At 41.9% G+C, this 25,718-nt stretch overlaps 1 protein-coding gene across 4 annotated transcripts in view; it reads left to right on the top strand.

Moving 5' to 3' along the window:
* cabin1 (calcineurin binding protein 1) overlaps positions 1–25,718 on the top strand; it is a 210,975-nt gene that overhangs the window by 28,761 nt on the left and 156,496 nt on the right. For all 4 annotated transcript variants that reach the window (XM_060931349.1, XM_060931348.1, XM_060931347.1 and 1 more), the window contains exons 14-20: positions 3,557–3,744; positions 5,865–6,002; positions 18,073–18,270; positions 18,386–18,628; positions 18,785–18,938; positions 24,535–24,647; positions 24,750–24,902. In XM_060931349.1, coding sequence (XP_060787332.1) covers positions 3,557–3,744; positions 5,865–6,002; positions 18,073–18,270; positions 18,386–18,628; positions 18,785–18,938; positions 24,535–24,647; positions 24,750–24,902 — 1,187 coding nt within the window. The remainder of the gene's footprint in view (positions 1–3,556; positions 3,745–5,864; positions 6,003–18,072; positions 18,271–18,385; positions 18,629–18,784; positions 18,939–24,534; positions 24,648–24,749; positions 24,903–25,718) is intronic.

Raw genomic sequence — 25,718 nt, 5'->3', positions numbered from 1 at the left:
AATTCAACCAAGCATGCTTTGATGACTGATCCAGGAGGTCACAAAAGAACCTTGATGAACATGTGAAGAACTGCACGCCTCATTTGCCTCAGTTAAGGTCAGTGTTCATGATTCTACAATAAGGAAGACACTGGGCAAAAATAGCATCCATGGGAGAGCTGCAAGGTGCAAACCACTGCTGAGCAAAAAGAACACAAAGCATCATCTCACGTTTGCCAAAAAGCATCCTGATGACCTCCAGGACTTTTGGGATAATATTCTGTGGACTGATGAGTCAAAAATAGAACTTTTTGGAAGACATGGGTCCCGGTACATCTGGCGTAAGGCTAACGCAGCATTCCAAAATAAGAACATCATACCAACAGTCAAACACAGTGGTGGTGGTAGTGTGATGGTCTGGTGCTACTTTTCTGCTTCAGTGCCTGGACGACTTGCCATAATTGATGGAAACATGAATTCTGCTCTCTACTAGAAAATCCTGAAGAAGAATGTCTGCCCATCAGTTCATGACCTAAAGTTCAAGTGCAGCTGGGCTATGCAGCAGGACAATGAAACGAAGCACACAAACAAGTCCATCTCTGAATGGCTGAAAAGAAATAAAATTAAGGTTTTGGCGTGGCCTAGTCAAAGTCCTGACTTGAACCCAATTGAGATGCTGTGACAAGACCTTAAACGGGCAGTTCATGCTCGAAAACCCTCCAATGTGACTGAATTGAAACAATTCTGCAAAGAATAGTGGGCAAAAATTCCTCCACGCCAAGTTATCGCAAATGTTTAATTGCAGTTGTTGCTGTAAAGCAGACCTGGGCATTTTCCGGCCCGCGGGCCGCATCCGGCCCTTTTGGTTCATTCTGACCGGCCCGCGTAAGGTTAATTAGAAATTATAAAATAAGCATATTTTCTAATTTTACCTCATGCATGGACTGAATGTGCATTGCTTTTATTTTGAAGTTGTGTTCAACAAAAACGCAATGCACGCGACATGAACATGACATGAAATCCCACGAAATCTAATCCCGTGATAACTACTTCCGTAATTTGTCCAGACCAACCACAAACTTGTACATCGTCCTTCAAACGGTCCAGCCAATCACATAGTGTGACGTCACCAGCAGGCGCCGGAGCCCGAGCCGATCTGTAGATCTGATACCTACACGGCATCGTTATTATAATATGATGTATCTTGCTTGATATTTGAAGTAGAAAGACAATATTGTGATGTCTTTATTGTGTTTTGGGGTGAATGTGACTGAAAAAAAAGGGTACAAACGTTCACGTTTTGTTAACTATTGTTTTGGGAAATTTGATTGAATAAATGACATTTATTGTAAGGCAACCTCGTTTTTTCCATACTCTTACCAGTCTTAGCAGCTTGTAAAAACAATGTTATTTATTGCTTTATATAAAGAAATACAATTAATATTATGCAGAATTTAGTTCAGCCTTTTGGTCCGGCCCTCCACAAAATTTTCTGTTTCTCATGTGGCCCCATGGAAAAAATAATTGCCCACCCCTGCTGTAAAGGGTGGCCCAACCAGTTATTAGGTTTAAGGGGGCAATTACTTTGGTAATGCAGGTTTTGATTAACCCTTTACTTTTAACAAATGGAGCGATCATATAAAAGCTGCATTTTGTGTTTACTTACATTGTCTTTATCTTATATTAGACTTAGTTGGATGACCTAAAACGTTTAAAGGTCCCATGGCATGAAATTTTCACTTTGAGGTTTTTTAACGTTAAAATGAGTTCCTCTGACCTTCTTAAGTCACCCCAGTGGCTAGAAATTTCATAATGTGTAAACCAAACTATGCCCAACATTTGAGAATGGCGCGTCAAAACGGCGCGTTGATAAACTCTTCCCTTGCCTACGTCAGCAAGGGAGATGATCCCCACGCCCCCCCTCTGGATTCCCACCCACTGTATGGATTGCCCGCCCAGCTCAAAAGTTGCCACCAAACATGGAAGTTGCGCTGTACATGGATGTGACAACACAGAAAAGAGTCTGTTTTTACTGCCGACGGGAGAGCCCCTGAAGACGCAGTGGCTTAATTTTATTTACTTCAATAATACGCCGTCAAGTCTACCTAAGACGGTGTATGTTTGTCGGAAGCATTTTCCTGAGGAATGTTTCCACAACTTGGGACAGTACAGGGCAGGTTTTGCACATCAACTGTCACTGAAGCCTGGGTCCGTACCAAGCATCCCTGCCGCATCAGCAACAAACACCGAACAAGTAAGTGTAGAACTGTTAAGTCGTTTTGCCGTGTTTTAAAATCGGTGCCACGTTAGCCTAGCAATGGCTACATTAGCTGTGCAGCTAACCGCTTCCTGCAGTTAGCCAGGTACTCTGCGCTCCAAAACCAAAAAGCATGCAGCATGCTCTGTTATAATAGCCAATCAAAACAGTTTTTACAAAGACACCCACATTCTTTTTTTTTTAAGTCACTCGTTCATTTTATTTGTTTGTTTGTTCAGTAAAAACCCAAACATTTGTTGAATTTATTTTATTTCCTCGCGTCGCACCTTAATGACGTCAGCGCGCGGTATTTTTCCCTTCGTGGTTTGTTCCTTCTCTCTCGCCATAGTAAGACACCCACATCCGCTTGTTCTGACCCATTGGAGGTAGCGTCACAGTGCTGTTAGCCAATCAGAGGTAACACGTTTACATGTCATGAATATTAATGATAAGACCCGCCCCCACCCTCTACCCTTCCCCGCCTCCTGCTTCTCATTAGCAAAACGACGCACTGGGAAAAGCGCTGAAATGGGGCTTTCTCCCAGGAGGCTATATTTACGTGCCGAGGGTTCATTTCGAGAAAGGCTGCGGATATAACATCCGGAAACCTCCACGAGCCCGTTTAAAGCATCAACAAACCACCATGCCATGGGTCCTTTAAATGTGACAACCAAAAATGGAAAGAAATCAGCGGGGGCGGGCGAATACTTTTTCACAGCACCATAGTGCATGATGTATAGTAGGTTGTACCCTAGTGAGCATATTTGGGTTTATAGCTGCTCAGCATAGTGTTACTTTGACAGTTGTCCTGTTTGGGACGGAATAAAATTAACTATCTATAATTAACCAAGATACACTAATTATCTTATGCAGTTCAAATTGAAATGCAACACAGGAGTATGAATGACTCTCCTAGTTTTTATTATTACATTAATAACAGCATCAGCACCAAACAGGCGTAATAAATGTGTGTGGCAGCCTTTCTCAAGTGGAATCGATGTATGAAATCCGATCACAGAGAAGCATTCATATCGCCTGGTCTGCACAGCTATGCGTCTCGGCTGTCCACTTGTGATCTGATCACTCGAGGTGGACATCAGTACCAGATGTGAACAGGGCCTATGACATGCGGCTCTGCATCAGCTCTTACTGTTACCAACCCAGAGCTGTTTTCCTATAACAGCACCTCTCAAAGTTTTTTTTTTTTTTTTTCTTATATAAGAGCAATTTTCTAATGGTTATATTTTTATGACTTAAAGGTCAATGTTGTTAAATGAAATGGAGAATTCAACAGCATTGTGGTTTATGTTGTCTTACCAGTGTCTCAGAGGAGGAGTGTGTCAGGGCACGGGGGTGATCACAGCGAGCTAGACAGCCAGGAGAGCCGCTTCCTGACTGATCTGTACATGCTGATCATGGCTTCCTCTCAGGCAGACATCTTCGAGCGAGACTGGCTGTCCTTCGCTGTCAGAGTGCACTGGCTCAAAGCTCGGCACCTTGCTTTTCAGGTGACAGATACAAAAGTGGTCCTGATGTCAGGGCTTGATATTAACTTTTAAAAATCCACTTTCCCCCTATTTTGCGAGTACTACTTTTTTTTTTTTTTAGGAAAACTATAGAATAGTTGTGAATTGCAACATAAAATGAAGCTCACACATTGAGATTAAGTTTGGTTATTGGTTATTTTTTACTTGTGACGGACAGTAACAATTTTATCCAAAATAGTTTTTCCTGTCTTAGTCGATTTATTTCCATTTCACATGCATGCAGCTGTTGTAAAGTTCAGTGTGTTTGTGTATAACACTATCTTAGACTGTAGGTTCATTACTCGATAATGTAGAAATCATAAAATAGAAATCTATAACACCATTTATATGAAGAAAACAATAGGGTGCCAAGACTTTTGAACAGTACTGTGTTTGAGAATATTTATATATCGGGGTTTTTTTTGGTTATATCATGCACCTCGAGGTTTAAAAAAAAACAAAACGTGCTGCGTCATGACAGACAGGATAATGTTTGAGTTTAAAATGATTTAGTGTGCAAGTTGTGGGTGTTTTATACAGACCTGGCAACCTGTAACTGAATCAATGTAGCCGGTCTGTCACGACGCAGCATGTTTTTTTGTTTTTTAAAGTAAACTTAGAGGTGGATGATGCAACGAAAAAATATATATATATATAAATATTTTGCACATGACTGTGCTCCTCTGATAACAGAAACAAATCTCCAGCTCTCTCTGCTCTTAATCTGTTCTGTTCTTTATCGATTTATCGCGCATGTCGCTCCTTGTTGAGTCATTTTTTTTTTTTTATGCCCGAGTTGTTTGAAACCAATCTGGGTTTTCTGTGTCGAATAAGGAAGCGGCTCCACCCATAAGAAAATCAGACACTTTTATGAAGGCGCTAACTCGAATGCGAGCAGAAAAAAATAAAACTACAGTGTGTCTCAAAAAAATGTACTCACACTTTGAATGACGAGAAAACCTTTATTTATGAACATAGAGTGAAATGGAATAGCTTTGAATGCAGAAGACAAATGTAATTGAAGAATCATGTTCGCAAATGTTCAAATTGATGACCATTATTGTCCAGACAACGCTGATAACGCGCACCAAGGGATTCGCAAACGTCACGAAACAGGTCATTAGGAACATCGCGACATTGTCTTTCAATTTCCAATTTCAATGCATCAATTGTTCTTGGTTTGGTGCGATAATTTCCTGCCATGCTGTGATTAATTAATTACACCTGCAACACAAAAAAGGCAGCATGTTAGGGACAGTTAAAGTGTGAGTACATTTTTTTGAGACACCCTGTATTCTTAAGCAAACGCTTCCATCCTCACGTCCGACTTTCTGTTTTTGTAAAAGACATTTTAAATACAATTGTGAATTTCTCTGGGGTTTTCAAGCTGAGCTCCTCTCCTTGTATTCTTTAACCACTCATTTCCTCGTTGTTCTTGAAGCATTTGCTTCTGTTTGTTAACATTTTTCTCGATAGCGGGGAGACGGTAATGCCTTTTATCTATTTCTCTGTTTGAACAAGCAAAAACAGCGCAAAAATTAAACCATATTGAAGACAGATTAAGCCTTGCTTTCATGAGAGACGGTGTCTGTCTGACCCCAGCTGTAATTATCACGTGATGCGTGACGTCATGCACAAGGGGTCGAAACAGTACGCGTACCATACTACAACAGCGGGGGGAAATATAAAATAACTTGCAAAGCAGTAAATGAAACCAAGAGTAAGAAAACAGCCAAGACATAATGGCGGATACGTAGTGAGGGACGCTTTTAAGGACTGAAATAACAGATGAAAAAGCCTAAATTGTGTGGTGCTAGTTCGTAATATATGCTCATTCCAACTTGCCCGGTCGGGCATGTCGGGGACGTATCCCACTTGCCCGAATGCATGTTTCACTTGCCCCGGGCAATCGGGCAGTCCTTAATGTCAAGCCCTTGATGCTTATCTTCGTTCTTCTTTATTCCTTTGAGTTCATATGCATCATAATTTTCAGTATTGCGTTCACTATACGAGCTCAGAATGTGAATGCTTAGACATGGTCCCAATAAGCTGAGTGCATTGTGTTTTCCAAACACATCTGTTGCATTTGTTCTGAATTCTAGGGTGACATGGAGGAGGCACTGGAGCGTTACGATGTGTGTATCGGGCTACTGAAGAGCCAACCTCACATCAGTGATGGAGACAGACTCTCCATCCACATGCCAAACCTTTGTGTTGATTCAGTCATTTCTTTAGAGGAGGTACAGTATTATACAGTGTGTATGATTTTTTTTTTTTTTTTACACTACCGTTCAAAAGTTTGGGGTCACCCAGACAATTTTGTGTTTTCCATGAAAAGTCGCACTTTTATTTACCACCATAAGTTGTAAAATGAATAGAAAATATAGTCAAGGCATTTTTCTGGCCATTTTGAGCATTTAATCGACCCCACAAATGTGATGCTCCAGAAACTCAATCTGCTCAAAGGAAGGTCAGTTTTATAGCTTCTCTAAAGAGCTCAACTGTTTTCAGCTGTGCTAACATGATTGTACAAGGGTTTTCTAATCATCCATTAGCCTTCTGAGGCAATGAGCAAACACATTGTACCATTAGAACACTGGAGTGAGAGTTGCTGGAAATGGGCCTCTATACACCTATGGAGATATTGCACCAAAAACCAGACATTTGCAGCTAGAATAGTCATTTACCACATTAGCAATGTATAGAGTGGATTTCTGATTAGTTTAAAGTGATCTTCATTGAAAAGAACAGTGCTTTTCTTTCAAAAATAAGGACATTTCAAAGTGACCCCAAACTTTTGAATGGTAGTGTATATGTGTGATATATATATATATAGATAGACAGACACTTGTCTGTAATAGAAGAAACATTTTTAATGCAGCGCTGAAACATATTTCCCTGAGTAATTATTGATGTTTTGTACACAGCTATCGAAAGGCCACAGATTTTTTTAAAATATATATTTCATGTACACCATATATTAATTTCTATGCACGATATTAAATCTAGGTCATGGCTTCTCAAAGCTTTTGCAGAACAAGCTTTTTTTTTGTACTCACATTTTCTTGAATTAACAAAATAATGCCCACATTTTAATCCAGAAACCGACAAGTGCAGGTTCGGATTGACGAGTTAATTCTGCACTTAACGTGTACTACGAATTATAAAGGCATAATTCTACCTCCTGCATGCCATGCCGGTATTTTGAGTAATAGAACTATGAAGGCGCATAAGATGTATCAAGGCCAGTATGATCATTTGCATCACTGAATCTGTTGTAAATCAGTTGTGAGGCTACGGATAGTAAATAGATGCTACAGCTGGATGTTTTCAGGAGGATGTCGCCAGCGCTCGAAACTAACGGTGTCCCGACGTCCCGGGGACCATAAAAAATGTCATCGGGACACAAAATTATCATATCTGGGACAATCCCGGGACAATGGAAAAAAATAGATCTAGAAAAAAAGTTCTACATTAATATTATTTACAAAGCCGTAACACATACGTAGACATTCACCTAATTTGTCAATTTTAATTTTAAAACGTTAACAGCGAAAAATACATAGTAGCTACACTTTCGATGCACCTGCATCCGTAGGCTACAGAGCAGCGCATTCTGTTCTAGAATCTTCGGCCGGAGTCTGCATTATATGGACTTGGAATGGAATTGCTACCGCACACGCTGCGCCGACTCTTGCCAGAACAAAAATGCTGAAGTGGTTGAAGCGGACCGACCGTGGGGAAGAAACTGAAAGCCCAGACATAGCGTCTCCGGGACCTTCAGGATCCAAAGTGTCATCGCCTGGTCTGCAGGCAACGCTAGCAACTGAATGAACTTAATGAACACTGTTAGACACGTTATAAAATACAACAGGAATGATGTGGATGATATTGACGGAAGATACCGTTCAACAGAATAAGTGAGTTTTCTTGGTGTCTTTCTAGTTCAGAAAGTTTAGTCAGTCAGCAGCACAGCTAGGCTCGGACCTGCCACTATGTTGATGTTGCTAACATTTGCACCCACGTTTCGGCAGCGAAAGTTCATAAAAATGGATAACGGTAATGGATAACGGAAAGTTCATAAAAATGGATAACGGTAATGGATAACGGAAAGTTCATAAAAATGGATAGCGGTCATGGTGAAAATTATAAGTTGGCCTTATAAGTGCCAACAGATATTCAAGGTATAAGTAGATGAAATGAACATAAAAGGGGTCTTATTTTCAACTAAAGTGTACTGCAGATGTAGGGAGTTGAAACATTTTCTGAATGAGCTAGTTGGCCCCTTTAAATAAACGGGTATCTATTCATACAGTGAGATCGCCAAAGTTTAATAAACTGAAAATGCAATAACTGTAATTTTGAAGTAGATGATGTATAGGACATGTGTCGCTTGTGACTTATTGTAAAAATGATATAAAGGGTTCAAAATCGCATAGTTACAAATATAATAGTAACTTCATATGATAATATTAACCACTGGTTATTTCAGAGAGGAAAAAAAATGGGGACACTATTGCTTCCATTCAGGACAATACAACACAGAATTTGGGACCACTGGGGGACACAAAGAAAAAAAGTTAATTTCGAGCCCTGGATGTCGCAATGATGGATCATTATGACCTGCTTGGTTAGTTTGATCTTCACCTAGTTGCAGTTTGCTGTGAGCACAGCAGATTGTCAGCTGATCCATTAAATTATGGCAAATTTGCGTTTGAATAAAAGCTAAGGTGCACTTTAAAAAAAAAAAAAAAATTTATACCCCCGCTCCAAAGTGTGTGTGTGTGGGGTGTACTGGTTTATTTAGCTCTGTCCATCCGTCCATATCTCCTTCCATCTGAAACAACCTTTTTCTCAGCAACCACAAATCATAGTCACTTGGTACCAAACTTCAGCTTGGGGTTCTGTACTGTGTGTACTATTTTCAGGTCTGTCGCACATCGACTTCCTGTTTACCGACTGAATGTGTTTACAAAACATATAGCGTGGATTTACAAAATTTTCGTAACACTTTTCTCAGCAACTACAAATCATAACTGCTTGATATTTGGTACCGAGCTTCAGCTTGGGGTTCTATACCTACCGTGTATGCCAGGCCTATCCAAATAGCGGCCTGGGGGCGAAATTGGCCCGATTGAAATTTAATCCGGCCTGCAGCAGATTTAAAAAAAAAAAAAAACAACAAAAAAAACATCTACGTATCTGCACAGTTTTCTCTACCGCTCTGGCACAGATCAGAGTACAGGTTGTCTCCGTGCTGACAAACACTCATTCTCGCGATGTGACACACTCCATGCAGCTACAGCAGTGGCAACATGGTGCTGTCCAAGCAACATCGCAAAGTTGACAGAGAAAACCGTAAATTTCAAAGCGAATGGACTGAAAAGTACTTATTTACTTTGCCAACTACGGCAAGCGATAGACCTGTGTGTTTATTGTGCGACGAATCCGTAGCTGTGGCCAAAGAGTACAACGTGAAGAGACATTTTACAACAAAACGTGCTTCATTTTCTGAGCAATACCGAGAGGGCTCTGAGGAGAGACGAAGGAGAATAGACAGACTGGTAACTTCTTTTGAACAAAGTCAGCGTGCAGTTGGTGGCTTTTGCACAGAACAAGAGAGAGCTTTTATCGCATCTCTACGAGTGGCGTGGATACTGACAAGAAAAAAAAAGAGACCCTTCACCGAGTCGGAGACTATTAAAGACTGCATGCTGGCGGTTGTTGATGAAATGATTGTTAACCAAAAAATGAAAGACAACATGTCCTCATCTATTAAAAAAAGTACCACTGTCAGACACCTCAGCTCTTCGTCGAGTGGATCTACTAGCAAAGGATGTATTTGATAAACTACTGGAAAACATCCAAAAAACGGAGCTGATGTTCATTGCTATTGACGAATCGACAGATGTGGCCCAGATGTGCGTTTATGTGAGGTTTTACAATGGACTTGGCTTTCGTGAGGAGCTTCTGGGACTCATGGTGCGTTCATGTGCTATGGGAATTATGGTAAATACCAAACGCCGACATGGAAAGCACACATGAACGCCCCCTCTTGTGGTATTTTCCACTGGGCAACTCGTAGAAAATTTTGATACACGAGTTGCCGAGATGAGATGAACTTTAACCTTTTCAACATGGCGGCGAGCGGTACAAGACGAGCTTATGAACCAAGAAAGAAGTGGTTTTCACCTACGGAAAGCTGACTCTCACCTTTTAAACGAGTCATGTTATGTATATTATATTATTATAATATGTATATTATAGCCTAATACAAAATATTCTGTGGCTGTCCAAAGAACGCCAACAATGATCTAGATACTGGCTACTCTCATTGTGGCTACAGCCAAATTTCCAAAAACTGCGTGGCATTCAATGTGTTAAGAAAATCTCTACTTGTCATGATCAGGAAATATTCAGCATTATTTACCTTTTGACTTTTGATAACTCGTATTCCTGCTGCAGCTGATGAAGGCAATCTATAATTGTTTTAGCCAAATAACAGGCCTGATTCTGAATCTGGTCCACCATCTTTAATTTGTCAACAGCAACAAAAGCATGTGAACACAACACACTGGTAAATACCACTTCCCAACTGGAAAATATCTTCCCATAGCACATGAACGCAGCATCATTCCACTGGAGGGACATACGACAGGAGAAGTACTGTTTCAAAACGTTGTCGCGTTTTTCAATGAGCATAAACTGGATTTACAAAAAGTTTGCTTGCTAGTAACGGATGGAGCACCAGCTGTGCTCAGAAGAGTGCAAGGACTAGCAGCCAGACTGCCAGCTGTTGCGCCTCAGATGCAGTTTTTACACTGCATTATTCACGAGTCTGTATTGTGTGCGAAGCTCAGCGGTGAATTAAAAAACACTATGGACACGGTCACAAGCATCGCCAACTTTATCCGCTCAACCTCAAGCCTTCAGCATCGTCTTTTCCGTCTGTTGCTTGATGAGACTTCTGCTGAGCACGCTCGCTAACTTACTGGCTCATTGCGATGTCCAGTGGCTTAGTAAAGGAAAAGTTTTGGATCGTCTCTGTGATCTCCGCAATGAGGTTATTTCTTTCCTTCGCACATGTAAACACAAACGAGCGGCTCATTTCTTGGAGCGCATGCTTGATGAACAGTTTATGGCACATGTTCACTTCCTCTGTGACACTTACGGACACTTAAACTCGCTAAATTCAGAGTTACAGGGGCGAGAGAAATGTATTGCAGATTTGGTTGAGAGATTGTGTGCTTTCAAAACAAAGCTAAATGTCTTTGTGTCTGACCCAACCACAAACAAGTTGATGCACTTTACACATCGTGCATGTTTGAGCAGTACGCCAGGGGCACACGTCATGTCAACTATGATTGAATTCATGACAAAACTGACTGAAAACTTCAGTGAGAGATTTCAGGGCTTTAGTCTCCCAATGGAGGTTATGCAGTTTACTCGCGATCCATTCTCAATAAACCATGACTCAAACTTCATTGCAAAAGTTAAAGGCCGAATCCCATTTCACCCCTTGGACCAACCCCTTGGCCCTTCCCCTCCATTTTGCGCGTTCACGTGAAGGGGTAGGGGTATCCCAATCCCAGTTAACGCGGAGGGGTAGGGGAAGGGGTAGGGCTTCTGTACCCCTCCAAACGGAGATTTTCCTGGAGCTGACTCTGAACGAAGGGGTTTGAGTGATTTCCCACAATGCCATGCGGATTTCAGCGAGATTTCATGCGGATTTCAGAAAGATGGCGGTTCCCGCGGCGAAAGATTGTCATAAATGTATTTTCTCCATTATTTATGTGTTTTAAGTTGTTATCCAGAGGAAACACGCCGCTTGATTCGCTTTCGAGCTGAGAATGAGCAGCGATTTCTGAAATCCAAGCTGCTGCTAAAAAGCTTTGGGAGTGAGTATTGTTTTCGGTTGCTTGACTGCGTACGTTTTGTTCTGTTATTCTCGCTTTTATTGTTTACATGAGTGTTCTGACACCTCATTCTGTCGGATGTGGTGCACGAAGCGCCAAAGATATCCCATTCAGTGGTGTTAGTTAACAAATCACACCCTGCCAGCAGAGATTTCTGGCTCTGACTGTAGCGGCTGGTCGCAGCCAATGACGCATTTGGTCGCGTTTTGCTAACGTAAACGCTGACGGAGGTATGCAATGACGTATGCGATCGTTGAAGGGCTATCCCAATACGTAGGGGTTGAATTTCAAGCCCTATCCCTTGTAGCTCAGTTTCAAGGGGAAGGGCCAAGGGGGAGGGGAAGGGGTAGGGGTAGGGGTAGAAATTAGAATTGGGATTGGGCCAAAGAGATGATGCCTAATGCCTCGGTCACAACCGGCCGTACGTGCTCCTACGGCCGGTCTACGTACAAAAAAACGCGCGTGAAACGCACGGAGGGCGCGCGTGTGACGTGCTGATTTTCGAGCCGTAGACTGGCCGCAGACCGGCCGCAGAGGTTCTTTGTCATGTCAAACAAACTCTACGGGCGCTTACGTTTTTTTCAGGTTGCAAGACAAACTTACGGCCAACGTGCGTCTTTCTCCACGAACAAAAAAAACCGCAGCGATTTGGGAAACGCCAAAAAATCGTACGTCCGGTTGTGACCGAGGCTTAACATTGATGAGAGTGCTCTTCAGCTAGAAATGATTGATATCCAGTCTTCACTTGCTTTGAAACTGCACTTGCAGTCTGAAGGTCCAGTAGACTTTTGGTGTAACCATATGTGGCAGATCACAGAATCCAGGGACACATGTCCACCCAGGGGCATTTTGAGTTATTGACAGATTCAGAAAGTACAGTTTCTAAGCTTTCCAGTGATGCCTTCCATGTGGAGATCTGACAATATTTGAAGAATGTGTGGCCTTTTGAAAGTGTATACTTCTTAAAACAGAAAAGGGAGAAAATCACCCTCAAAGTTTTCTATCTCAGTTACTCTGGGTGTAGGGCGGGCACATAATAGTGCTCATTTGCATGACATTAAGGAAAGCCCTACCCCCTACGAGCTAGCACGATACTACTTTCATGTAAACAAAGATCACCACGTCAATTTTCCTTCCATGCAAAGTATGCCCAACACAATTATGAAGTACAAAAATAAGTCCTAAAGTATACTTTAACGTTTTGTGGTTGAAAAATTACTCACACCATAAGAAAGAAAGATAGCACGATGATGACACAACTAACACAACGCTAGTTTCATGTAAAGCCTCGGTCACAACCGGCCGTACAGTACGCGCTCCTACGGCCGGTCTACATGCAAAAAACGCAAGAAACGCACGGAGAGAGCGCATGAAACGCACGAGAGCGCGCGTGTGATGTGCTGATTTTCGAGCCGCAGACCAGCCGCAGAGGTTCTTTGTCATGTCAAACAAACTCTACGGGCGCTTACGTTTTTTTCAGGTTGCAAGACAAACTTACAGCCAACGCGCATCTTTCTCCATGAACAAAAAAAAAACGCAGCGATTTGGGAAACGCCAAAAATCACACAGCCAAAAAATCGTACGTCCGGTTGTGACCTAGGCTTAACCAAACCACAACACTCTCCGTTACATGCAAAAATAACCACACAGCCTTAGATTAATAAACTCACCCCATCAGAAAGAGAAACGGCGCCTTGCACACACCAATGCCTCCGATGGAATGTAATCCTAGAACGGTCCGTGTATCATCCGATCATTCAAGTATTCCATTCAATCTGGAAAACGAGGTTGTGGGTTTTTTTGCTAGAAATGGTTATCTCCGATGTAAATACCGTGTGTCTGTTTGCTTCGCGGTGTTTCAGCTCCTCTGCGCTCTGTTTAGTAACTCATTCCATAGTGAAATTACATGCCTGTATGCAGCTAAGTAGCCATGCGCTCAGCCCGTATCATACAGCTGATTCGCGAAAAAAAACAAAAGACTTAAATCATCATGTGAATGGCCCATATGGTAATTTACCCACACCCCCCAGCAGGCTACAGTCCTGACAAAAACGAGACAATTTGCAACAAAAAATGTATGCTTTTCCAACAAAACAATCTATTATCTGAAATACTGATTGCATTCTTCAAGATCTCAACTTGCACATGATGGAAAAAAACAAAAATCACAAATTTCGAAAAAAAAATGCTTCTTTTGCGATTATCTCGGATTCATTTCGGCCGACACGTGTCCCTGGATTCGGTGAGGGGTCACATATTCGCCAGGCAAAATACCCCACAATTAAGAAAGTGGCTGTGCTGATACTGACAGTGTTTGGATCCACCTACACATGTGAGTCGAGCTTTTCTCATATGAATGCAATCAAAGCAAAGACACGTTGCTGCCTGAGCAATGAGAAGTTATCCCAGTGCCTGAGAATTGCACTTACTGTACCACATATAAGCCAGATTATGCTAGAATGGCAAGAGCAAATCACCGTCACTTCTCCCACTGAGTCACATACTCTCACTGATAAATAAGGGGGTATGGGGTGGCCCTCTCACTGTCTCGCTCTCAGCGTATTACCGGGTTACTGCGGTACAGTCTCTGCACGAGACAAACCTTTTCATCTCGTCTTCGCCACAAAACTCATTCAATTTATACGCTGCTCACCGACGAGCGGTCCTGACTAGCCCGTTGTTTCATGGTGTTATACATGTGTGATATCATGTTTCACGCACGTAGCACATTGTTCGACCAAATCAACACAGCTATTCCAGTGTATATATTGTAAAAAAGGTATCATAGCAAAAGCATATTAAAAATGTTTGTTTCAACATTTTAAATTAGTAGTTGCTAGATGTTTTGAAATATCAAGCCTTGTACTTGAAATATTATTTAAAATGTATTAAACATTTGATGTGAGTATGCAAATCATATAACTATTAATATTATAAATGTTTGCATGAGAGACAACCATTTTAACTTGTAATTTAAAATTTTTTTTAATTAGACAGACTCTCACCCCCCTTTGTAACACCCCCCCCCCCCCCCCCCCCCCCCCCCCCCCGTATGGCTGCGCCATGCACGTCTGACCTTGTCAGACTTTTTTCAGGTTTTTGAAAATTTTATACAACCCCGATTCCAAAAAAGTTGGGACAAAGTACAAATTGTAAATAAAAACGGAATGCAATAATTTACAAATCTCAAAAACTGATATTGTATTCACAACAGAACATAGACAACATATCAAATGTCGAAAGTGAGACATTTTGAAATTTCATGCCAAATATTGGCTCATTTGAAATTTCATGACAGCAACACATCTCAAAAAAGTTGGGACCGGGGCAATAAGAGGCTGGAAAAGTTAAAGGCACAAAAAAGGAACAGCTGGAGGACCAAATTGCAACTCATTAGGTCAATTGGCAATAGGTCATTAACATGACTGGGTATAAAAAGAGCATCTTGGAGTGGCAGCGGCTCTCAGAAGTAAAGATGGGAAGAGGATCACCAATCCCCCTAATTCTGCGCCGACAAATAGTGGAGCAATATCAGAAAGGAGTTCGACAGTGTAAAATTGCAAAGAGTTTGAACATATCATCATCTACAGTGCATAATATCATCAAAAGATTCAGAGAATCTGGAAGAATCTGGAAGAATCTCTGTGCGTAAGGGTCAAGGCCGGAAAACCATACTGGGTGCCCGTGATCTTCGGGCCCTTAGACGGCACTGCATCACATACAGGCATGCTTCTGTATTGGAAATCACAAAATGGGCTCAGGAATATTTCCAGAGAACATTATCTGTGAACACAATTCACCGTGCCATCCGCCGTTGCCAGCTAAAACTCTATAGTTCAAAGAAGAAGCCGTATCTAAACATGATCCAGAAGCGCAGACGTCTTCTCTGGGCCAAGGCTCATTTAAAATGGACTGTGGCAAAGTGGGAAACTGTTCTGTGGTCAGACGAATCAAAATGTGAAGTTCTTTATGGAAATCAGGGACGCCGTGTCATTCGGACTAAAGAGGAGAAGGACGACCCAAGTTGTTATCAGTGCTCAGTTCAGAAGCCTGCATCTCTGATGGTGTGGGGTTGCATTAGTGCGTGTGGCATGGGCAGCTTACACATCTGGAAAGACACCATCAATGCTGAAAGGTATATCCAGGTTCTAGAGCAACATATGCTCCCATCCAGACGACGTCTCTTTCAGGGAAGACCTTGCATTTTCCAACATGACAATGCCAAACCACATACTGCATCAATTACAGCATCATGGCTGCGTAGAAGAAGGGTCCGGGTACTGAACTGGCCAGCCTGCAGTCCAGATCTTTCACCCATAGAAAACATTTGGCGCAGCATAAAACGGAAGATACGACAAAAAAAGACCTAAGACAGTTGAGCAACTAGAATCCTACATTAGACAAGAATGGGTTAACATTCCTATCCCTAAACTTGAGCAACTTGTCTCCTCAGTCCCCAGACGTTTACAGACTGTTGTAAAGAGAAAAGGGGATGTCTCACAGTGGGAAACATGGCCTTGTCCCAACTTTTTTGAGATGTGTTGTTGTCATGAAATTTAAAATCACCTAATTTTTCTCTTTAAATGATACATTTTCTCAGTTTAAAGATTTGATATGTCATCTATGTTCTATTCTGAATAAAATATGGAATTTTGAAACTTCCACATCATTGCATTCCGTTTTTATTTACAATTTGTACTTTGTCCCAACTTTTTTGGAATCGGGGTTGTACTTGCACCCATGCATATTGTTTTAATTAGCAGATTTGTACTTACTTACTGTACACTTGAAATGTTGATCTAGTTTTAAAATGTGTGCTGTTTTAAAGGTATATTTCAGGGATATTTGAATGTTATCACCCCAAATAAGATTTGATACTTGAAACTGCAGTTGCAGTTTGCACTTATGGCAGCTTTATTTTGATTGTCTGAATTTATGTAAGCTATTACTTGTGTTTACTGTTTTAAGGGTAAAAGCTGTGTATATTTCTTAATATACTTATCACCCCAAGTCTTATGCAGTATTTGCAGTTTTGCACATAGGGAAGCTTTTGTTGTAATCATTACAACATGTTGAATGCTTTCATAATAAAGGAAAGGAAAAGAATAATGTACCTTATTTTATTTCATATATTATGTACCTTAGTGGGCGGCACGGTGGTGTAGTGGTTAGCGCTGTCGCCTCACAGCAAGAAGGTCCTGGGTTCGAGCCCCGGGGCCGGCGAGGGCCTTTCTGTGTGGAGTTTGCATGTTCTCCCCGTGTCCGCGTGGGTTTCCTCCGGGTGCTCCGGTTTCCCCCACAGTCCAAAGACATGCAGGTTAGGTTAACTGGTGACTCTAAATTGACCGTAGGTGTGAATGTGAGTGTGAATGGTTGTCTGTGTCTATGTGTCAGCCCTGTGATGACCTGGCGACTTGTCCAGGGTGTACCCCGCCTTTCGTCCGTAGTCAGCTGGGATAGGCTCCAGCTTGCCTGCGACCCTGTAGAACAGGATAAAGCGGCTAGAGATAATGAGATGAGATGAATGTACCTTAGTATAGTCTATTTTAACTGCCTTAAGCTGATATCAATTTTGTGTCAATTGTCCGTCCGGCCCTCTCAAATTTTGTAATTTTCTAGTTTGGCCCCCCTGCAAATGTATTTGAATAGCCCTGGTGTATGCCATTTTCAGGTGTAACCCATATCAACTTCCTGTTTACCGACTGAATGTATTTACGAAACATATAGCGTGGACTTGCGAAAATTTTGTAACACTTTTCTCAGCAACTACAAATCACAACTGCTTGACATTTGGTACCGAGCTTCAGCTTGGGGTTCTATACCGTGTCTACCGTTTTCAGGTCTGTCACACATCGACTTCCTGTTTACCGAATGAATGTATTTACGAAACATGTAGCGTGGATTTTGACGCCATTTCAAGAAGCAAAATGACAGTTTACCAGGATGCTATTTGAAATCCCTGGGCAGAGACACTGCTTTTTACTTAATTATTTCAGGGTTAATTATTTATTGAAGTCAACGTTCATAATAAGTCTCCTATTCCTTCGACTGCTTGCATTCTGGTATAAGCGAGAGTGGGAGGATATGCAAGTGAGCTCACAGTTGATCTTGTTTTAAAACGTCAGATCGGTTCCCATGCCTGATGATTTCCTGATCTCAATTTAGTATGCCTCGTTTCACAAAGTAAAAGAGAGACGTTTTCATGGCCTCTACAAAGCTGACGTTTTGTCTTGTATCACTGGATTTTCTTAGCAGAAGGATGTCAGTAAAACTGCAGCTTTGGGGTGTATGAAGTATGCATGCAGATCTGTTTATATTGTATTGAAATGTTTTGTGTGTGTGTGTGTGTGTGTGTGTGTGTGTGTGTGTGTGTGTGTGTGTGTGTGTGTGTTAGATTCAGAAGAAGCTGAAGTCTCTGGAGAGGTGCCAGTCACTGGAGGAGATTCAGAGGCTGTTTGAGACCGGAGACTACCAGTCCGTGGTGAGATTACTCCGACCCACGCTGAGCTATGGGCCCAGCTCAGCACGGCTGAAGCCGTTGGAGTACATCAGCTCGACTCCTGAGAGACCAGCACAGCTGCTGCTGCTTCAGGTGACACACACACACACACACACACACACACACACACACACACACACACACACACACATTTATCCACAGCTAGTTCTCTATTCAAATAGTCAATTCACTCTGTCCCGTCCCAAAGAGCTCCCTGCTTCGCATAAAGGATTATGCTCAGTGTCTGGAGAGTACTGAGGTGGCACTGAACGAGGCCATGCAGCACATAAACTCCATGTTACCCAGCAGCCCCTCTGCTAAGGAGGAGTGGGTAGCCACAGTGACAGCCATGCTGCGGGGAATCGAACAGTGCATCACGGAACAGCCTCTACTTCTCACCAGCACACCACCCACCACCAACTTGCCTCGCCTCGCCAACAACCTCATACAGGTACGTGTATGTATGTGGCAATATTGTCTGATGATTCATCATAGGGCTGAATTGATTATCTGAGATTTTTTGATGACTCTAAGAGCACGCCTGCGTATACTTGATGTAACTGAAAAACCGCCACATGGTGAGTGGGCGTGTGTCTTCTCTCTGTAGCTAATAGCCTGCAGCATGGTGTTGCCTGACGACCCTAAGGAGCCTCACTTCTCCTCCATGCTGCCGTGGATGCTGCTCTATCACCTGCTCAAGCCGGACGAGGCCGAGCTTGACTGCACACTCCGGCAGCACCAAGCTGATGACGACGATGACGGTATATTCCACGAATCGCACCACTCGGGGAAATATCATTTACGTAATTACAAACAGCATGCACGTTTTTTTATTCACTGGATCTGGGCAATCACGCACTCTGATTGGCTATTCTACTACTAAGCTATCAGCTCATATACCGTGGATAGAGAAAAACAAAATGGTGGCGCGTGTTGCTGAACCAACCAAGGGTGCAATAAAAATTGTACTTGAAAACAAAACCCCCAAAAAATACAAAAAAGCAATAAAATATGGAATAAAAGTATTTGATGGTAAGAACGTATCTTTGTTTTGTTTGTTTTTCAAGAATTATTATTATTATAGCATTTTCCACATTGCTGCTGTCATTTCGCAGGTTTGTTTAGATTCTAAGCAGTAATGATTTTGTCAGATGTTTTGTAGAAAGTTTTTATTTATCAGATTTGCAGAACTGCTCTGTTTCTCAAAATCCACTGAATGTGGATAGAATAAAACGGTTATTCCACTCAGTCTTATCGTACATGGCTTATAGCCACCTCAGCGCTTCGTGCCTCGTCGGCTATCAGCTCATGTACGACTCGATTTCGTGGAATAACTGTTCAAGGGGAGCTTAAGTCATTTTTAAACTTGCTTTATTTCTTAATTAACGTGTTATTCAATTACGTTTTCGGTTTTATTAACCTTATATCGTGACTCGTGTTGGCATATTATATTATATTATATTATATTATATTATATTATATTATATTATATTATATTATATTATGCTTATCGGCCTTTTCGGTTTTTAGCCATGTTGAATGTAGTTCGTTTGGTCCACGGCAGGCGTCGGTTACCCGCGCGATCTTCACGAGACTTGTGCGAAACTTCAAACGTGAAGCGTCAGCGCCGCCATTTTGAAAACTGTTGACACAGCGGCCAGATCGCCATATCATTCCAGTTTAGATTAATTTTGACATTTGCCAGCTTCTTCAGTGATGGAGATTATTCTATACGACTTCGAACCAACGTGGAGTAGAGAAGAGCTGGAAAGACGACAGGATGAGGGCAAGTCCGTCATTACTGTCGCACAATTAAAACGTGCCAGATCAGGCTGCTGGTGGGTTTTCAAAATAATAAATACATGCATGTGTTTTTGTGATAAATACACATTATACTGAGCGCATTTCCCTCATAATCTTCACTAAGGGTTCGGACAGCGCTACTAAATGGCGTCCACACTATATAGTGAGTAGGGAGCGATTTCGGACACGGAAAACTTCCGGCTTGATCACGTCAGCGTTCGAAAGAGGCCGCGCACGTCTTTTGACAATGTTGGCAGATGTCGTCACTTTGATTTCCGCTGTACGTTTTACTTCCATCCGATGATGTCTCGCACAGGTCTCGGCGAATCTTTTTTACAGCCATGGCGTCGACATACGGACTGATATATTACATAGTGTTAGGATTTATTCCCTTATAAGGATAAATAATTGTAAGGATTTATTCTTAATTGTAAAGGATTTAGTCTGTGACCCTCTGTTTTGTTTACAATGACCAAGAATGCATTCTTCTGTCTCTGGCATTCAAGAAGTGACCTTCTGTCTAAGCTAGACACATTGCTCGAGACGTAATACTGATATCTTTTGGAACATTCTATCAGAACATAAGGTTATGCGTAAATGTTGATATCTTTCAGAACATTCTGCTTATTTTGATATGAAATGTGTATTATTGATCAGAAATGTGTCTGAACAGCGCCAAGGTCTGCAATGATGTCAGACACACCCACACACACCCACAGCTGCATATCCACACAGACAGACACACGCACACAGACAGATATCAAACAGTGATGTCACTTCATCCACAGATAACACACACATAAAATCTCCTGTATTCTCTCGTCTCATGGGGGACTTGTGAATAAAGATTGCGAACTCATGGGGTTCCTGTCTTTCTTTCGCGACTCACCCCCAGACGTTCAATCGCGTGGCATGGATCCACTGTGGAAAAAGATCAGTTAAAACAGCAGTAAAAGTAATGGCGACTATGGGCCCGTTAACACGAGGACGCTGTCGGGTAAAAACGACTAAATATTTTATCGGAAGTGCCTTTCGTTTACACGGGGACGGCGTTTCCGAGGCTGAAAAACGGATAAAATTGAAAACACCTTCCAGAGTGGATAAGTTAAAAACGGCCCCCGTTGCATATCCGTCTAAACTACCCAATACGCGAAACTCAGCTCGGATCTGCTCACGTCGGGTACGCGTTTACGTCATACATATGTCATATACTGCACATGCCAGCCCGGGAAGTAAGAAAGTAAGTAAAAAAGTAAGAGCATGTCTGATTACATCGATCCAACGGACCTTCAAGCTGCTCTGTGTTTTAATGCAGTAGATGTGTTTTCCTGCTCACCCGCCCAGCTGGAGCTCCTCAGTTTGGTGTCGCCAAGTTACACACGCACGCACGCACGCGCCGCCTATTCAAGCCGCTCGTGAAACCATAAACCCGAGACTGAAAACAAAACTAGCAGCCGAACGGATTTATTTTGCTGAGATGGACACTGCCTTTTCTCTTCTTCACCGAAACAAGAGTGAGTGTTACTTAATAAAGGCAGATTAAAAGAGTTTTGGTTTGCTCCTGCTCCTCCCTCGAGCACTACAGTACCTCAGCCGGACCGGTGTTCTGTAAAGTTATCCTAGCAAGTTCTCATACAGACCGTTTTATTATTCAAAACAAGTCATTACAAATTATTTGACTCGGCCAAAGACTCGACCAATACGCACAAAACATAAAAATCGGCAAATGCGTGAAATTCTCACCGATTTTCTATCAGCCCAGCTGATCGGTGGGACAAAACTACTGTTGAATTTTCCTACCCTCCTGGATTTCGTGCTTGTGTAGTAGGCTTGGTAGGATAACTTGACAGAACAGCAGTGCAGATGTGCAGATCAGACAAGATGGAAGATGTTGCGCATGCGTGCAGACATAGCGGAGACATTTATGCGTCACCGTATAGACGCAGATTTCCTCCTTGAAAACGGTCGTGTAGACGCGGAAAAAAGTGAGAACGAAAACGGACTTTTGCGTTTTTGTTTTATACCGTCCCCGTGTAAAGTGGGCCTATGTCTGCAGCCCTTATAGATAAGTTGCATAAAATTTGTACCATGGTCAATAGTACAATATTGTCAAACAGTGATGTCACTTCATCGCACCAGCACATAGCATATTTCAAACACTCATAACTTGCTACAGCAGCGACAAAATAGCGATCAAAAATGCGTTCCTGTATTTAATAAAACGAGAAATAGAATTTTGATGATAAATTTGCCTTTAAATATGCATTATATACCTAAACAGTTGATTGGCCCAACTAAGCCTGACAGCTTGTAGTCAGAATCAACTGAGATCCTAAATACTATCCTGAGTCCTAATTATGGTTTTAAATATACAGGGTTTGCTACTGAGAGATTGATCAGACTTATCGAGAAGTATTTTCAGGCATGTGTTTATTGATTTGTTTTTATTAAAACTGTCAGCCCGGACTGCAAACACTCCTGTGGCTTCGAAGAGGACTTCAAAATGCAATTACAGTCATCATGCATCTAATTAAAGTGGCTTTGGTATAAAAATAATTAAAAACTGGCAGCCAGTGACTGACGGAGTGTTTTTTTTTTTTTAAGTTACATTTTAAAACCTACAACCCCGATTCCAAAAATGTTGGGACAAAGTACAAATTGTAAATAAAAACGGAACGCAATGATGTGGAAGTTTCAAAATTCCATATTTTATTCAGAATAGAACATAGATGACATATCAAATGTTTAAACTGAGCAAATGTATCATTTAAAGAGAAAAATTAGGTGATTTTAAATTTCATGACAACAACACATCTCAAAAAAGTTGGGACAAGGCCATGTTTCCCACTGTGAGACATCCCCTTTTCTCTTTACAGCAGTCTGTAAACGTCTGGGGACTGAGGAGACAAGTTGCTCAAGTTTAGGGATAGGAATGTTAACCCATTCTTGTCTAATGTAGGATTCTAGTTGCTCAACTGTCTTAGGTCTTTTTTGTCGTATCTTCCGTTTTATGACGCGCCAAATGTTTTCAATGGGTGAAAGATCTGGACTGCAGGCTGGCCAGTTCAGTACCCGGACCCTTCTTCTACGCAGCCATGATGCTGTAATTGATGCAGTATGTGGTTTGGCATTGTCATGTTGGAAAATGCAAGGTCTTCCCTGAAAGAGACGTCGTCTGGATGGGAGCATATGTTGCTCTAGAACCTGGATATACCTTTCAGCATTGATGGTGTCTTTCCAGATGTGTAAGCTGCCCATGCCACACGCACTAATGCAACCCCATACCATCAGAGATGCAGGCTTCTGAACTGAGCGCTGATAACAACTTGGGTCGTCCTTCTCCTCTTTAGTCCGAATGACACGGCGTCCCTGATTTCCATAAAGAACTTCACATTTTGATTCGTCTGACCACAGAACAGTTTTCCACTTTGCCACAGTCCATTTTAAATGAGCCTTGGCCCAGAGAAGACGTCTGCGCTTCTGGATCATGTTTAGATACGGCTTCTTCTTTGAACTAGAGAGTTTTAGCTGGCAACGGCGGATGGCACGGTGAATTGTGTTCACAGATAATGTTCTCTGGAAATATTCCTGAGCCCATTTTGTGATTTCCAATACAGAAGCATGCCTCTATGTGATGCAGTGCCGTCTAAGGGCCCGAAGATCACGGGCACCCAGTATGGTTTTCCGGCCTTGACCCTTACGCACAGAGATTCTTCCAGATTCTCTGAATCTTTTGATGATATTATGCACTGTAGATGATGATGTGTTCAAACTCTTTGCAATTTTACACTGTCGAACTCCTTTCTGATATTGCTCCACTATTTGTCGGCGCAGAATTAGGGGGATTGGTGATCCTCTTCCCATCTTTACTTCTGAGAGCCACTGCCACTCCAAGATGCTCTTTTTATACCCAGTCATGTTAATGACCTATTGCCAACTGACCTAATGAGTTGCAATTTGGTCCTCCAGCTGTTCCTTTTTTGTACCTTTAACTTTTCCAGCCTCTTATTGCCCCTGTCCCAACTTTTTTGAGATGTGTTGCTGTCATGAAATTTCAAATGAGCCAATATTTGGCATGAAATTTCAAAATGTCTCACTTTCAACATTTGATATGTTGTCTATGTTCTATTGTGAATACAGTATCAGTTTTTGAGATTTGTAAATTATTGCATTCTGTTTTTATTTACAATTTATACTTTGTCCCAACTTTTTTGGAATCGGGGTTGTATTATTTAACTTCCCTAATGCATGCTGCATACCTTTGTAGGCAGACTTGCTTTCTTGAGCCAAATGACTCCTTTCTCTACAGTGTGTTCATTCTTTCTCAATTAGACTGATTTGTCCTGATTGTATTGTACTGTACTGGCTAGTTGTTCATATAATCAACTTGTTTTGCGAGCTGGAAGGCTGAGATTCTTTGCCGACTTGACCTAATTTTTTAATCTCACACCCATGCATGATTGGTAACGTTAAAGAGGTATAAAAAGCCATTATAAGGGATGAACAGTGCTGGTGTTTCCTCACCACTCTGATTTTTGTGTGTGTTTTCTTTAGATGACGACAATCCCCTGTTGCCCTCGTCTCTGATGTTGTTAAACACAGCACACGAGTGCCTAGGCCGCCGCTCCTGGTGCTGCAACTCTGACGGCGCTCTGCTCAAGTTTTTTGTGAGTCTGAAGACAGTGTTAACTTTCAGACGATCCCTACATACCTTCTTTTCCCAGCTTTAAAAAAAAACAGTTTAACTGTTTAATGCTTGTGCGCCGCAGGTGCGCGTACTGCAGCAGAAGCTAGCTGAAGCAGATGCACTGCCTTATAAGGAGGATCTGGAGACGGCGTTGGAGCAGTGCTTCTACTGCCTGTATGCCTACCCGAGCAAGAAAAGCAAAGCACGCTACCTGGAGGAGCACTCTGCGCCACCGGTAGTTTCACCGTTCCATTTCAGTGCTCTCTGTGTGTGTGTGTGTGTGTGTGTGTGTGTGTTGGTCTGGGGAACTACTACATACTTTAAAGTGCATATCCTGGACCAAATTTTTTTTTTTTTTAATATGAAAGTATGTCCCTTTACACACTCATCCAGAAGGGTAATTTTCCACAAGAAACCCAGTTTACTTCAGGAAAGTCTCTAGTTTTCAGAAATTTCACCTTTTCATCTGTCCAGGAATCACGTTCTCATACATTAAAGCAGGAAAGAATTTTTTTGTAATTTTTAAAAAAATTTTTTACATAATGCGTTTCTGAATTGCTCTGTGGAAGCCCGCAGCAGTAGACACTCTGCACTTATTATGTTTAATGACAAGACTGGGCTTGTGCATTGCTTTGCAGTTATTGAAGTACACATCATAGCTATTACAGCCAATCTCGATCAGTACGTTCATTTAAAGGTGGGGTATGAGATTTTGGAATAACGGTTCCCGCAAGCCATATTTTGAAAAGAAACCCGCCCGCCCTCGCCATGCTCCCACCCCCCGCGTCTCCACCCCTCCTCCCCCTTATAAAGCCTGAGAAAATCAGACTTTATAATGGGTGTCTATTGCGTTACACACCAGTGGAGAGTGGAGAGAGCTTGGAAAAATAGCTCAAACTTTCTCATTTAAACTGTGTTTTCAGCCCCAATTTTCACTCCACACACACAATTTTCTCAAAAGTAGTAGCCACACTTGTCCTGATTCACACAATGTGTCTAGCTACACGATAGTTTTTGAATGAGAAGCCTGAAAGTGAGGAGAGCACAGCTG

This window comes from Neoarius graeffei, chromosome 10 (assembly GCF_027579695.1).
Source record: "Neoarius graeffei isolate fNeoGra1 chromosome 10, fNeoGra1.pri, whole genome shotgun sequence".
Taxonomy (NCBI): domain Eukaryota; kingdom Metazoa; phylum Chordata; class Actinopteri; order Siluriformes; family Ariidae; genus Neoarius; species Neoarius graeffei.
Note: the sequence above shows the minus strand (reverse complement) of the source record. Positions and strands in the feature narration are given on the sequence as shown.